Source organism: Papio anubis, chromosome 19 (genome assembly GCF_008728515.1).
Source record: "Papio anubis isolate 15944 chromosome 19, Panubis1.0, whole genome shotgun sequence".
Lineage (NCBI taxonomy): Eukaryota > Metazoa > Chordata > Mammalia > Primates > Cercopithecidae > Papio > Papio anubis.
Window position 1 is genome coordinate 45,574,838 of NC_044994.1, and position 12,656 is coordinate 45,587,493.

The following is a 12,656-nucleotide window of genomic DNA, read 5'->3' on the forward strand; positions in this document are numbered from 1 at the left end:
TGTCTTTTGTCAAATTTTGGAAATATTGGCCCATAATTCTTTAAATATTTTTAGTTTCACACTCTTTTTCCTCTTTTATTGACTCTTTGGACACTATAATTTTTCCCAAAAAGTGCTGCTTTTCTTCTCTTTTAAAATTAATTAATTAATTAATTTGGAGATGGCGTCTCGCTCTGTTGCCCAGGCTGGAGTGCAGTAGTGCAACCTTGGCTCACTGCAACCTCCGCCTCCCGTGTTTAAACGATTCTCCTGCCTCAGTCTCCTGAGTAGCTGGGACTACAGGCACACGCCACCACTCCTGGCTGATTTTTTGTATTTTTAGTAGAGACAGGGTTTCACCATGTTAGCCAGGATGGTCTCGATCTCCTGACCTCATGATCTGCCCGCCTAGGCCTCCCAAAGTGCTGGGAATACAGGCATGAACCACCATGCCTGGCCAAAGCGATGCTTTTGTAAAGTTGCCATTTTATTTCTTTTAGTTTATTTCCTTTTCAGAGATGGGGTCTCACTCTGTTGCCCAGACTGGTCTCAAAACAGTCTCCTGCCTTGGCCTCTGTAACAGCTGCAATCACAGGCATGAGCTACACACGCAGTGGTTGCCATTTTAAAACCCACACACTTTTAAATGCTCTGGTCTCCTAGGAAACTTTTTCAATATTTTTACCATTAGGGTGTACTTCCTTGGTAGATGGTTTCTGGTCAATCTTGTGATCCTTATTCCCCTCTTCTCTCTTCTATACAGACTTTCCAGATAGCCAGCTTTTCACCAAGACTTTGTGGCTATAGCTTGAGAAATAGCTTTGCTAGAAAGTATTATTTCTCTTTGTACTTACAGGAAATTTGAAATGTATCTTCTTTTCTGTTTTGTGATTCTGCTGAAGGAATAATATTTGCATAGTTCATTTTTTATTATTTTTATTTTTGAGACTGAGTCTCTCTCTGTCACTGAGGCTGGAGTGCAGTGGCGCAGTCTCAGCTCATTGCAACCTCCGCCTCCTGAGTTCAAGTGATTCTTCTGCCTCAGCCTCCTGGGTAGCTGGAACTACAGGGAGCCACCATCACACCCAGCTCATTTTGGTATTTTTAGTAGAGATGGAGTTTCACCATTTTGGCCAGGTTAGTCTCGAACTCCTGACCTCCAGTGATCCTCCCACCTCAGCTTCCCAAAGTTGTAGGATTACAGGCGTGAGCCACCATGCCTGGCCAGGTTTGCAATCTGTTTTATATGATTCTGTGTAGTTTTTGTAGGGTGTGTGGACATAGTTCAATTTTGGAAGCTTCCATGACTTCACCTATGTTGAAGCTTCTCCCAGTATAATTTTTTATTTTAAATTGTATTAATTATGCTGTTAATTTTTTAAAAAAATGCATGCATGTGATAAAAAATAAAAAAAAAAAAAAAACGTTTCAAAAAATAGTAAGTACCCAAAATGGTAAAACGTATGTTTGCCTCTTCCCCATCCCAAATTCCTATTCCCTTTTGCAAAAGGAAACACAACATTAAAAATTTTGTGTATAATCTTATTACATAGATATAAGTGTGTATTTATACATATATATATTCATATACACATAGAGGTGTATGTCACAATATGGTTTTATATGCATACTACACAAATGGGAACATATACTATTCAGAACTTCAGTTTTTCTAATATGTATTATAATTAACTTCAAATCTGCATATATCCATTTTTCTAATTTTTAGAGACTCTTTAGTATGACATTTTATGGAATCCTAATAAATTTATGTAAATATGTCTGCTCTTATTTGAAGAATGTAGTTTATTTCTTGTGGGTTTTTTGTAATAAAATTTAATATGGTTGGGCTTAAAGTGTTAGTTGAATGAATTATAGTAAATTAATATAGTGGAATATTACATAGCTATTAAAAATTATACTAACTTATTAACAGAGAAATATTTTTGTGTTACCTTTTAAAGCAGGTTACAAAAAGTATGTATAATGTCATTTTTAAAAAATATATTAACGTATGCCCTCCCACTTTCACATATATAAACATATGCAAAAATTATAAGCATCAAAATATAAATAATGGTTTATTGTGTGCAATGAGTTTAGAGTTTATGGTTAATTTCATTAAGATTTGTACAGTGAAATATATTCAGGTAACAAGAAGGCAGATATCATCATAGAAAACATCTGTAAGACTAAAAAGGCATTGGAATGGCTGCTAGAAATTATGTAAAGTGTTGCATTCTTGAAGAGGGCATGTTTCTCAGGAGTGTATATTTTTTAGGTCAAGACACTGAGGAAGCAGGGAGCTCTATGTCCACTCTGGAGAGGTCACTGGCTGCACGCCGAGCCCCCCGGGCCAAGCTCATGATTCCCATGGATGCCCAGTCCAACAATCCTGGTGAGTCAATATTGATGCCACAATGAAGAGATGAAATGCTTTCTATATGTATCTTTTCTATAAAACATCAAATTACCAAAAGTAATTAGAATTTTCCCTGAACTTTCTGGGCAAATGGAAATGAGGAATGCCTAAAACCACATCATTAATAATTTGAAGTCTAAGTCTTCATTCTGTTACTGTATTTTTTTGTATACAATCAAATAATCTGTTGGCAAACAGATGGTTATATATTTAAGGTATTGTTTGTAAAATATACGAATTTACAAAAAAGAGCTGATATATATTTTAATATTATTGATCTTATTCCAATAATCATCTCCATAGTTTATTTATTTACTTTTTGAGACAGAATCTTGCTGTGTTGCCCAGGTTGGAGTGCAGTGGCATGATCTTGGCTCACTGCAACTTCCACCTCCCAGATTTCAAGCGATTCTCATGCCTCAGTCTTCCAAGAAGCTAGAACTACAGGTGTGCACAACCATGCCCAGCTAATTTTTGTATTATTAGTACAGACAGGGTTTTACCATGTTGGCCAAGCTGATCTCTAGCTCCTGACCTCATGTGATCTGTCTTCTTCAGCCTCCCAAAGTGCTGGGAATATAGGCATAAGCTACTGTGCCCATCCTCCATAGCTTTTTAAATAAACTTTTTAATGTGTCTAATTCTCACACTTAAATAATCCAGCTTATTTATTTATTTATTTATTTATTTATTTATTTATTTTTTGAGACGGAGTCTTGCTCTGTCGCCCGGGCTGGAGTGCAGTGGCCGGATCTCAGCTCACTGCAAGCTCCGACTCCCAGGTTTATGCCATTCTCCTGCCTCAGCCTCCCGTGTAGCTGGGACTACAGGCGCCCGCCACCTCGCCCGGCTAGTTTTTTGTATTTTTTAGTAAAGACGGGGTTTCACCGTATTAGCCAGGATGGTGTCGATCTCCTGACCTCGTGATCCGCCCGTCTCGGCCTCCCAAAGTGCTGGGATTACAGGCTTGAGCCACTGCGCCCGGCCAATCCAGCTCCTTTAAAGCAGATGTTGACAGACACCCACTTACTACACCTCCCTTGTTGAAGTTTTCTGTCATCCTCCCACATTCACTGAAGATATTATTATCTGGGAATCACTTCCTTTCCAATTACTTCTATGCTCAGTCTTGGTAATTACAGTATTTGTGCAGATAATCCATCTGATACTCTAGATGGTTAGTTCCTCTATGTTACCTGCAAAGATATTGATTCCTTCCCACTTTAATTCATAAATTCCATGTCACACCAAATCAAACCAGTACAAAATGTCAGTTCCTGTTACCTTATTTGCTACCTGCTCACTTACTTTATTGCCCCCTTGCCATCAAGTCTTCAATCCCACCAGGACCTCCAATCCATCAACTCTGCCATTTCCTCCCATCCTTCATCCACCTTGTGTCCTCATTTATCTGCAAGCTCAACTTAGGTTTTATAGTCACTTATTTTCAGTCTCATCTCCCTTTATCCTCCTTCCCCATCTTACTCACCTGAAAAAAAAACCTGGTTAAATAAGCAGCTCCCCAATTCTTACCCCTTTCCCTAATAGCGAAATGTATCTGGAGAAAAACATACAGCCTGCTTACTGAGTATTTATGATCAGAAGTCCAAGGTGAGCTCTCACTATTTGAAAATGACACTGTATTTCTCTAGTGGTTCATAATTACACTTTACAAGATGAATGTCTTATATGTATTCTTACTTTTCAGATTTCAATATATCCTTCTTTCCCTATTCTTAGCAAAAAATCTTAGGGAGAAAAATGCATTCAGAAAGTGGTATCCTTGTCCTTCCATCAAATCTAATTGATCTGTTAGTGCTGCTCTCTGAGTATCTTGTTGAAATCCCCCCTCACCCATTTAGGGACTCTTCTGTAATTACCCCTTCCCTTTCCTGCATTGTCAGTTTTTCTTCCTTATTTATCACTGCAGTAAACACACAAATATTAATATTATCTCATAACTCCTGTTTTGTAACACTCAATGCCACTTCCACCTCCAATTAAAACCATATTTACTGAAAAAATTTTAAAATTATCTGTACTAACTTTCTTCTCTTTCTAAGCTTTCTTATTAGTTTTAATAAGATTTTTACAGTCACTCTCCACTGAATCCATGATTGCCAAGGTTATCAATAATCTCCACATTATCAAATTCAACAGTCAAGTCACAGACTCTCAGAAACAACTGGCATAGGTTCTCACTTATTTCCCTGAAACACTTTCTCACTTTGGCATGTAGTGTACTAGATGCCCCTGGTTTTCTTCCTACCCTTCTGACTGCTCCTCCTCAGTATCCTTCACTTATTTCTCTTCTTCTTCCTGATATCTAAGAGTCAGAGAATGCCCCAAGGGTCAGTCTTCAGGCATCCTCTCTTTTCTCCCTACACCTGCTTCTTAGATAATGTCATCTAGTATCAGTGGCCTTAAATATTATTAAAATGCTAATGAATCCTGGTTGACATTATCCTGAGGCAGGATCTCTAGGGCAAGGACAAAATGCCACCAGTCTCTTTGCTAAAGCATAGAAAGAGTCTCCTTTGCTCCATTTCCCAATAATTTCCTCATCGCCATCTGGGGACACCTCAGCCTGGGCTTCATTGTCCGTGTCACTACAAGCATTTTGGTCAAAACTGTTCATCAAGTCTCTAGGCAATTCCAAACTTTCCCACATCTTCCTGTCTTCTTCTTAGCCCTCCAAATTGTTCCAATCTCTGACCATTACCCAGTTCCAAAGTCACGTCCACATTTTCAGATTATCTTTATATTAGTGCCACACTCTTTGTGGTACCAATTTACTGTATTAGTCCATTTTTACACTGCTATAAAGATACTACCTGAGACTCAGTAATTCAAAAACAAAGGAGGTTTAATTGACTAACAGTTGCGCATGGATGGGGAGGCCTCGTGAAACTCAGAATCATGGTGGAAGGTGAAGAAGAGACAAGTACCTTCTTCACAAGCCAGCAGGAAAGAGAGAGAGAGAGAACGAAGGGAGAAAAGCCCCTTATAAAACCACCAGATCTCATGAGAACTCACTCACCATCATGAGGAGCATGGGGGGAACTGCCTCAATGAGTCAGTCACCTCCCACTTTGTCCCTGTCTTGTCACAGGGGGAAATACAATTCGAGATGAGATTTGGGTGGGGACACAGAGCCAGATTATATTAATCAACTTACTCTGTTCAGAAACTCTAGTTTCATGCCTCTTTATTCTGATTTCCTTATACCCTAAATTCAATCTTTCACCAAATTATTGTTTTCAAAACATTTCCCAAATTTGACCACTCTTTTCCATCTTCACTGTTTTGCCCTTATCCAAGCTACCATCATCTCTTACAGATTACTAGACTACAGCAATAAGCGTGTAACTAGCCTCTTCTTTAGCTTTTTGGAAAAAAAAAAACTATTCATAATTTTTGTGGGTACATAGTAGGTGTATATATTTATGGGGTACATAAGATGTTTTGATACAAGCATGCAATATGTAGTAATCACATCGTGGAGAATGTGTTATCCATCCATGCAAGTGTTTATCATTTTTGTTAAAAAAAAATCCAATTATACTCTTAGTTATTTTTAAATGTACAATTAAGTTATTATTGACTACAGTCACCCTATTGTGCTATCAAATAGTAGGTCTTATTCATTCTTTCTATTTTTTGTACCCATTAATCTTCATTAGCTTTTGCCCTTACAGTTAATTGTCTACACAGCTGTCTCTCAATATGTAAATTAGATAATATTGTTCCTCTGTGACTTCCATCACATGTAGAAACAAAATCCACTAATGTCCTACAAGGTCCCATGTGATTTAGTCTCTGGGTTTATCCCTCACTTTATCTCCTATTGCTCCTTTCTGTAATTCATTACAATCACATAACCTTCATCTGTGTTCCTTGGATAATAGGCACATCTCAGTTCAAGGACTCTGCACTTGCTGTAGTCTTTGTCTGGAATCTCTTTTTGTAGATATTTACATGTCTTATCCCCCATTTCTTTCAGGTCTCCATTCAACTGCCAACTTCTTAAGCAAGTCTTCCGTGACCATTGCCTAACATAGCATCTCTGGTCACTCCCTACTTTTCTATTATGCTTCATTTTTCTTTATTAATGCATTACACTATTCTATTTGTGGTTTTGTGTTTGTTATTTATTTGCCTCCTGTTTTTTAATATAATCTTTATAGGGGCAAGGATTTTGCCTATTTTGGTCATTTTGTGTCCCAAATACCCAGAACAGCACCTGGCACATGATAGGCACACAGTCAATACCATTTAGTCAAATGAATAAATTCATAGTTGTTTCTTTTTATCTACCATAGGCCACATCCTCCCTATGCTCCATTACATCTTCTCTCAATTTTACTATAATAAATGCAAAAACTTACATGGCATTTATAATGAATGCCAACTGTTCAAGTCATGTAGTAAGCCCTATTATTATGCTTCTCATTGTTAGGTTCTCTCATTTACTAGTGAGAGAAGAAAGGCTTGGAGAGTTTAAGTAACTAGCTGGCAGTCACACAGCTAGTACGTGCTATAGCCAGAATTTGGACCCAGAAGTTCTGATTTCAGAGTTCAGCTTTCTTAATCATTATGCTCCTAGCTGTCATACCCTGTGAAGCTATTGTCCTTTTTCTTTTATACCTTTCACTACTGAGAAAGATACTGTGCACTTAGTTGCCTTTTTTTTCCCTCTAGCTGCTTTCCTCTTGTATTAATAACTAAGTTCTATCTGTGCCAATCATGTATTGCTTTCTTCTCAAAAATTATTGTACTTTAAAATCTGTGGAGCTTTCCTATCCCATCTAATTAGAAGTAGCTTCCTCATATAATAAGTTCCCATATGCCATTGCATTTTCTTTCACAGTATCTTTGAATCCCTGGCTATCCTCCCATTCTCAACTCTTTTATGTCTTCTTTGTGACTTCACCTCTAAACTACCAAGACAGCTTCCTAGCTAAGTCTTTCTGGCTCTAGCATCTTCCAGATTCTTAGGCATCCTGCTTGCCAGATTTCTTCCTAAAACAAGTTAAACATGGCATTCCATCCCATACATTTCTCCAGTGGCTCCCACTTTCTGCCAAGAAAAACAAAACAAGACAAACATTTTTGAAAACCTTTAAATGTTTTTAGCGTATCATATTGGAATCTAGATTTCTGTTACTCTATCCTTATATGTACTCAGACTTATGCTAAGGTAGACTCATTGCTGATCTACAAATATGCACTGTCCTTCATCTGTTTTTTTTTCCCTTTACATATTTCTTTCCTTTTGAAATGACTCAGTGGATAGCTCAACCTAAGAAGTTTTATGTATCCTTCAAAGACCAGAGTAGATATTGATGCTCTTACAAATGCTTTTCTGATTACTCCATCTAGAAATAATGACTCCCTTTTATATATTTGAATAACATGTTCTTGTAGCACAATATAGCATTTATTACACACAATACTGCCTTATATGCTTAGGCTTTCAAGTCCAAATCTTCCCTCCTCTAACAGCTTGTGAATTAGTTCATGATAAGGATGTAATATATCTAATTCATCTTCATATTCACACATTTTATTGTTTAGTACCTAGCACAAAATTGGTGCTTGCTAAATATCTGTCCAATGAATGAAAAAACAAATAAATGTATTATTAAAATGCCTTCCTTATGTTTGTAACACATCGACGTTTGGCAGGCTCTTTTTTCGTCAGTTATAAATAGAATGTCATCTAACAAAATTGTCTGATGTATTAAGAGCACTTAAACTTGTTTTCATTAAACAGAAAAGGAAATAATAGGCTTAGAAAGAAAGAGAAAGATATCTAACAAGTATGAAAAAATTTAATATTATTCACTTGGTAAATACATTGCTAATTATTTTCATTTAATCCTCACAATATTATCATGTGTTAAGATTATCCTGATTTTACACATGGGAAACAGCAATTCAGACAGCTTAAGCAACTTCTTCTAGGATACTTGGACAACCTCAGAGCCTCTACGGTATACTGCTTTTCCAAAGATAAATATGGCTTTTATCTCCTAAATTATTCATATCCCTTTATTTTTCAAAAAGATTTTCTGAAGGTGCTGTCTCCATTGTCTAAACGTGGAAGCTGAGGCTCTGAGAGTCTGAACTTGAAACCTCTGCTTGATCTATCTACTCTAATGTATTGCTTCATATTGTCATCTTGAGTTCAGAGTTTTTGTATGCCTAAAATAACAAATCTTCTCTCACTCTTAGTGTCTTACTCTACATGAATGGAACCCATAAAATTACCAGAAATTAATTGTTGTTAATTTTTGTAATTATCAGATAACAACACATACATGGTTTTAAACCATCAAATAGTTTTTATAAGGATATTATGATTCAACAATTCCATTCCTAGAAATATTCTACTCTTGGATATATACTCAATGGAAATATATAAAATGTTAGCCAACAGGTGCATGTAATAATGTGGGCTATTTGTCATTATCACATCTTCATTACAATAGATGAACATATTATAGTGTGTTCATATAGTGGAGTACGATGCAGCAATAAAAATAAACTAAAATTATACAAAACAATATGGAGAATCTCACAGGTGTAAAATTGCAATACAGAAACCTGATGCATCTATATGATTCAATTTATGTAAAATTAGAAAATGAGTAAAATAATCCATGGGAGTTAATACGGTTTGGCTGTGTGCCCACCGAAATCTCATCTTGAATTCCCATGTCTTGTGGGAAGGTCCCAGTGGGAGGTAATTGAATCATGGGGCAGGTCTTTCCTGTGTTATTCTTGTGATAATGACTATGTCTCACAAGATCTGATGGTTTTTAAAATGGGAGTCTCTGTGAACAAGCTCTCTTCTCTTCTCTGCTGCCATGTGAGATGTGCCTTTCTCCTTCTGCCACAATTGTAAGGTCTCCTCAGTCACATGGAACTGTAAGTCCAATAAAGCTCTTTTGTGAATTGCTTAGTCTCAGGTGTGCGTTTATCAGCAGTGTGAAAATGGACTAATACAGTAAATTGGTACCAGGAGTGGGGCATTGCTGAAAAGATACTCGAAAATGTGGACGTGACTTTGGAGCTCAGTAACAGCTAGAGATTGGAATAGTTTGGAGGGCTCAGAAGAAGATAGGAAAAGGTGAGAAAGTTTGGAACTTCCTAGAGACTTGTTGAATGGCTTTGGCCAAAATACTGATAATGATACGGACAATGAAATCCAGTCTGAGGTAGTCTCAGATGGAGATGAGGAACTTGTTGGAAACTGGAGCAAAGGTGACTCTGGTTATGTTTTAGCAAAAAGACTGGTGGCATTTTGCCCCTGGCCTAGAGATTTTTGGAACTTTGAACTTGAGAGAGATTATTTAGGGTATCTGGCAGAAGAAATTTCTAAGCAATAAAGCATTTAAGATGTGACTTGGGTGCTATTAAAGGCATTCAGTTTTACAAGGGAAGCAGAGAATAAAAATTCAGAAAATTTGCCCCCTGACAATACAGTAGAAAAGAAAATCCCATTTTGTGAGAAGAAATTGAAGCTGGCGGCAGAAATTTGCATAATCAACGAGGAGCTGAATGTTAATCCACAAGACAATGGGGAAAACGTCTCCAGGGCATGTCAGAAGTCTTCACAGCAGCCCCTCACATCACAGGCCTGGAGGCCTAGGAGGAAAAAGTGGTTTCATGGACCAGGCCCAGGATCTGTGAGCTGTGTGCAGCCTATGGACGTGGTGCCCTGTGTCCTAGCTGCTCCAGCTGTGGCTGAAAGGAGCCAACATAGAGCTCAGTCATGGCTTCAAAGGGTGCAACCCTCAAGCCTTGGCAGCTTCCATGTGATGTTGAGCCTTCCAGTGCACAGAAGTCAAGAACTGGGGTTTGGGAACCTCTGCCTGGATTTCAGAGGATGTATGGAAATGCCTGGATGTCCAGGCAGAATTTTGCTGCAGGGGTGGGGCTCTCATGGAGACTCTCTACTAGGGCAGTGCAGAAGGGAGATGTGGGGTCAGAGCCCCCACACAGAGTCCCTACTGGGTCACTATCTAGTGGGGTTGTGAGAAGAGGGCCACCATCCTCCAGACTCCAGAATGGTAGATCCACTGACAGCTTGCACTGTGCACCTGGAAGAGCTGCAGACACTCAATGCCAGCTCATGAAAGCAGCCAGAAGGGAGGCTGTACCCTGCAGAGCCACAGGGATGGAGATGCCCAAGACCGTGGGAACCTACCTCTTGCATCAGCGTGACCTGAATGTGAGACAAGGAGTCAGAGGGGATCATTTTGGAGCTTTAAGATTTGACTGCCCTGCTGAATTTTGGACTTTCATGGGACCTGTAGCCCCTTTCTTTTAGCTAATTTATCCCATTTGGAATGCCTGTATATACCCAATGCCTGTAACCCCATTTTATATATGAAGTACCTAACTTACTTTTGATTTTACAGGCTAATAGGTGGAAAGGACTTGCCTTGTCTCATATGAGATGTTGGGCTATGGACTTTTGAGTTAATGCTGAAATGAGTTAAGACTTTGGGGGACCATTGGAAAGGCAAGATTAGTTTTTAAATGTGAGAACATTAGATTTGGGAGGGGCCAGGGGCAGAATTATATGGTTTGGCTGTGTCCCCACCCAAATCTCATCTTGAATTCCCATGTGTTGTGGGAGTGACCCAGCAAGAGGTAACTGAATTTTGGGGCCAGGTTTTTCCTGTGCTGTTCTCATGATAGTGAATAAGTCTCACAAGATCTGATGATTTTAAAAATGGGAGTCTCCTTGCACAAGTTGTCTTCTCTTGTCTGCCGCCATGTGAGATATGCCTTTTGCCTTCTGCCATGATTGTGAGACCTTCCCAGCCACGTGGAAGTGTAAGTCCAGTAAACCTCTTTTTTTTTTTTTTTTTTTGTAAATTGCCGAGTCTTGGGTATGTCTTTATCAGGATCATGGAAACAGACTATACAGGGTTAAAATTCAGGAGGACAGTTACTTTTGATGGAAGTGGATTACTGGACCAGAAGGTACTATAGGGCAGCTTCTCATAATGTGTTATTTCTTGTTCTGGATGACAGATGCCAGGCATTTCACTCTGGAAAAACATTAAGCACTGTATTTAGCATATTCTCAATTTTTCCTATGTATATTATAATTCAATGAGAAAAAAGACAATAGAATATATATATTTTTAAGTAACTTGGTCACACTGCATTCATTGTTATCTACAAGCTGTTTGTTGGTGAAACTGTATCCAATGAAAGAAAATTATTTTAACATACAAACATAGTTGATTTTAAAATATTTTTTATTTTTTTGAGTCAGAGTCTCACTCTGTTGCCCAGCTGCAGTGCAGTGGTACAATACCTGTTCACTGTAACCTCCACCTCCTGGGCTCAAGCAATCTTCCTGCCTCGGCCTCCTGAGTAGATGGGACTGCAGACACAAGCCAACATGCCCAGCTAGTTTTCGTATTTTTTGAAGAGACGAGGTTTCACCATGTTGCCCAGGCTGGTCTCAAACTCCTGGACTCAAGTGATCCTCCTGCCTCTGCTTCCCAAAGTGTTGGGAGTACAGGTGTGACCCTGCATGCCTGGTCCAAATAAATACTTAAACTTTTTGATAAAATAGCCCTTTGCATCTGAGGTGATTGATAAGGCCATAGATAACTATGTTTAAAAATGGTATATCTGTATCTTGGCAGTGTTATGATTTCATTCAGGAGAGTACATAAATTTATAATGGCCCCATTTGCAATTATTTATATTTGCTGGGGCATCAAGCCTTGCATAAACTAAAGCCATAGCATTGTTCAGATTTCTAGTCACATATATAAAGATCGTTGCTATTTCATTGAGGAATCATTATTCCTATGATTGTTATTTTCTTTCTTCCTTGACATTTTTTACTATGTGCTATAAAATGTTAATTAACAGATAAAACATAAGTTATCTGAAGTTGTTTTGGCTCTTAAAGCTCACAGAGAAAACGTATTTAATTTCATGGGAAGGCAGAATCTTCTTATTTGTCTAAGATTATACTTTTTGGTTGAAAATATTATATGGCATATGCCACTCCTTACCCCCAAGCATTCTTCACAGCTAAATTAGCTGAGGCTCATGAGAAACATGCCAGCTGACAGCACAGGCAGGAGATGAACCCTAATCTTTTGTTTCCACAACCTAGTTGCTCTTATTATAGAATGTTGGCAAAAGTTGATTATTTGTATAATGGCCAAAAAATTATTTTAAATGCTGCTTCTTACTATAATGAAATTAATTA

The 12,656-nt window shown here is 38.1% G+C and overlaps 1 protein-coding gene across 5 annotated transcripts in view; it reads left to right on the top strand.

The window, feature by feature from the left end:
• Positions 1-12,656, top strand: part of DCC (DCC netrin 1 receptor) — a 1,226,567-nt gene that overhangs the window by 1,151,148 nt on the left and 62,763 nt on the right. For all 5 annotated transcript variants that reach the window (XM_017951762.3, XM_017951759.3, XM_017951760.3 and 2 more), the window contains exon 25: positions 2,261-2,377. In XM_017951762.3, the coding sequence (XP_017807251.1) occupies positions 2,261-2,377 (117 nt within the window). The remainder of the gene's footprint in view (positions 1-2,260; positions 2,378-12,656) is intronic.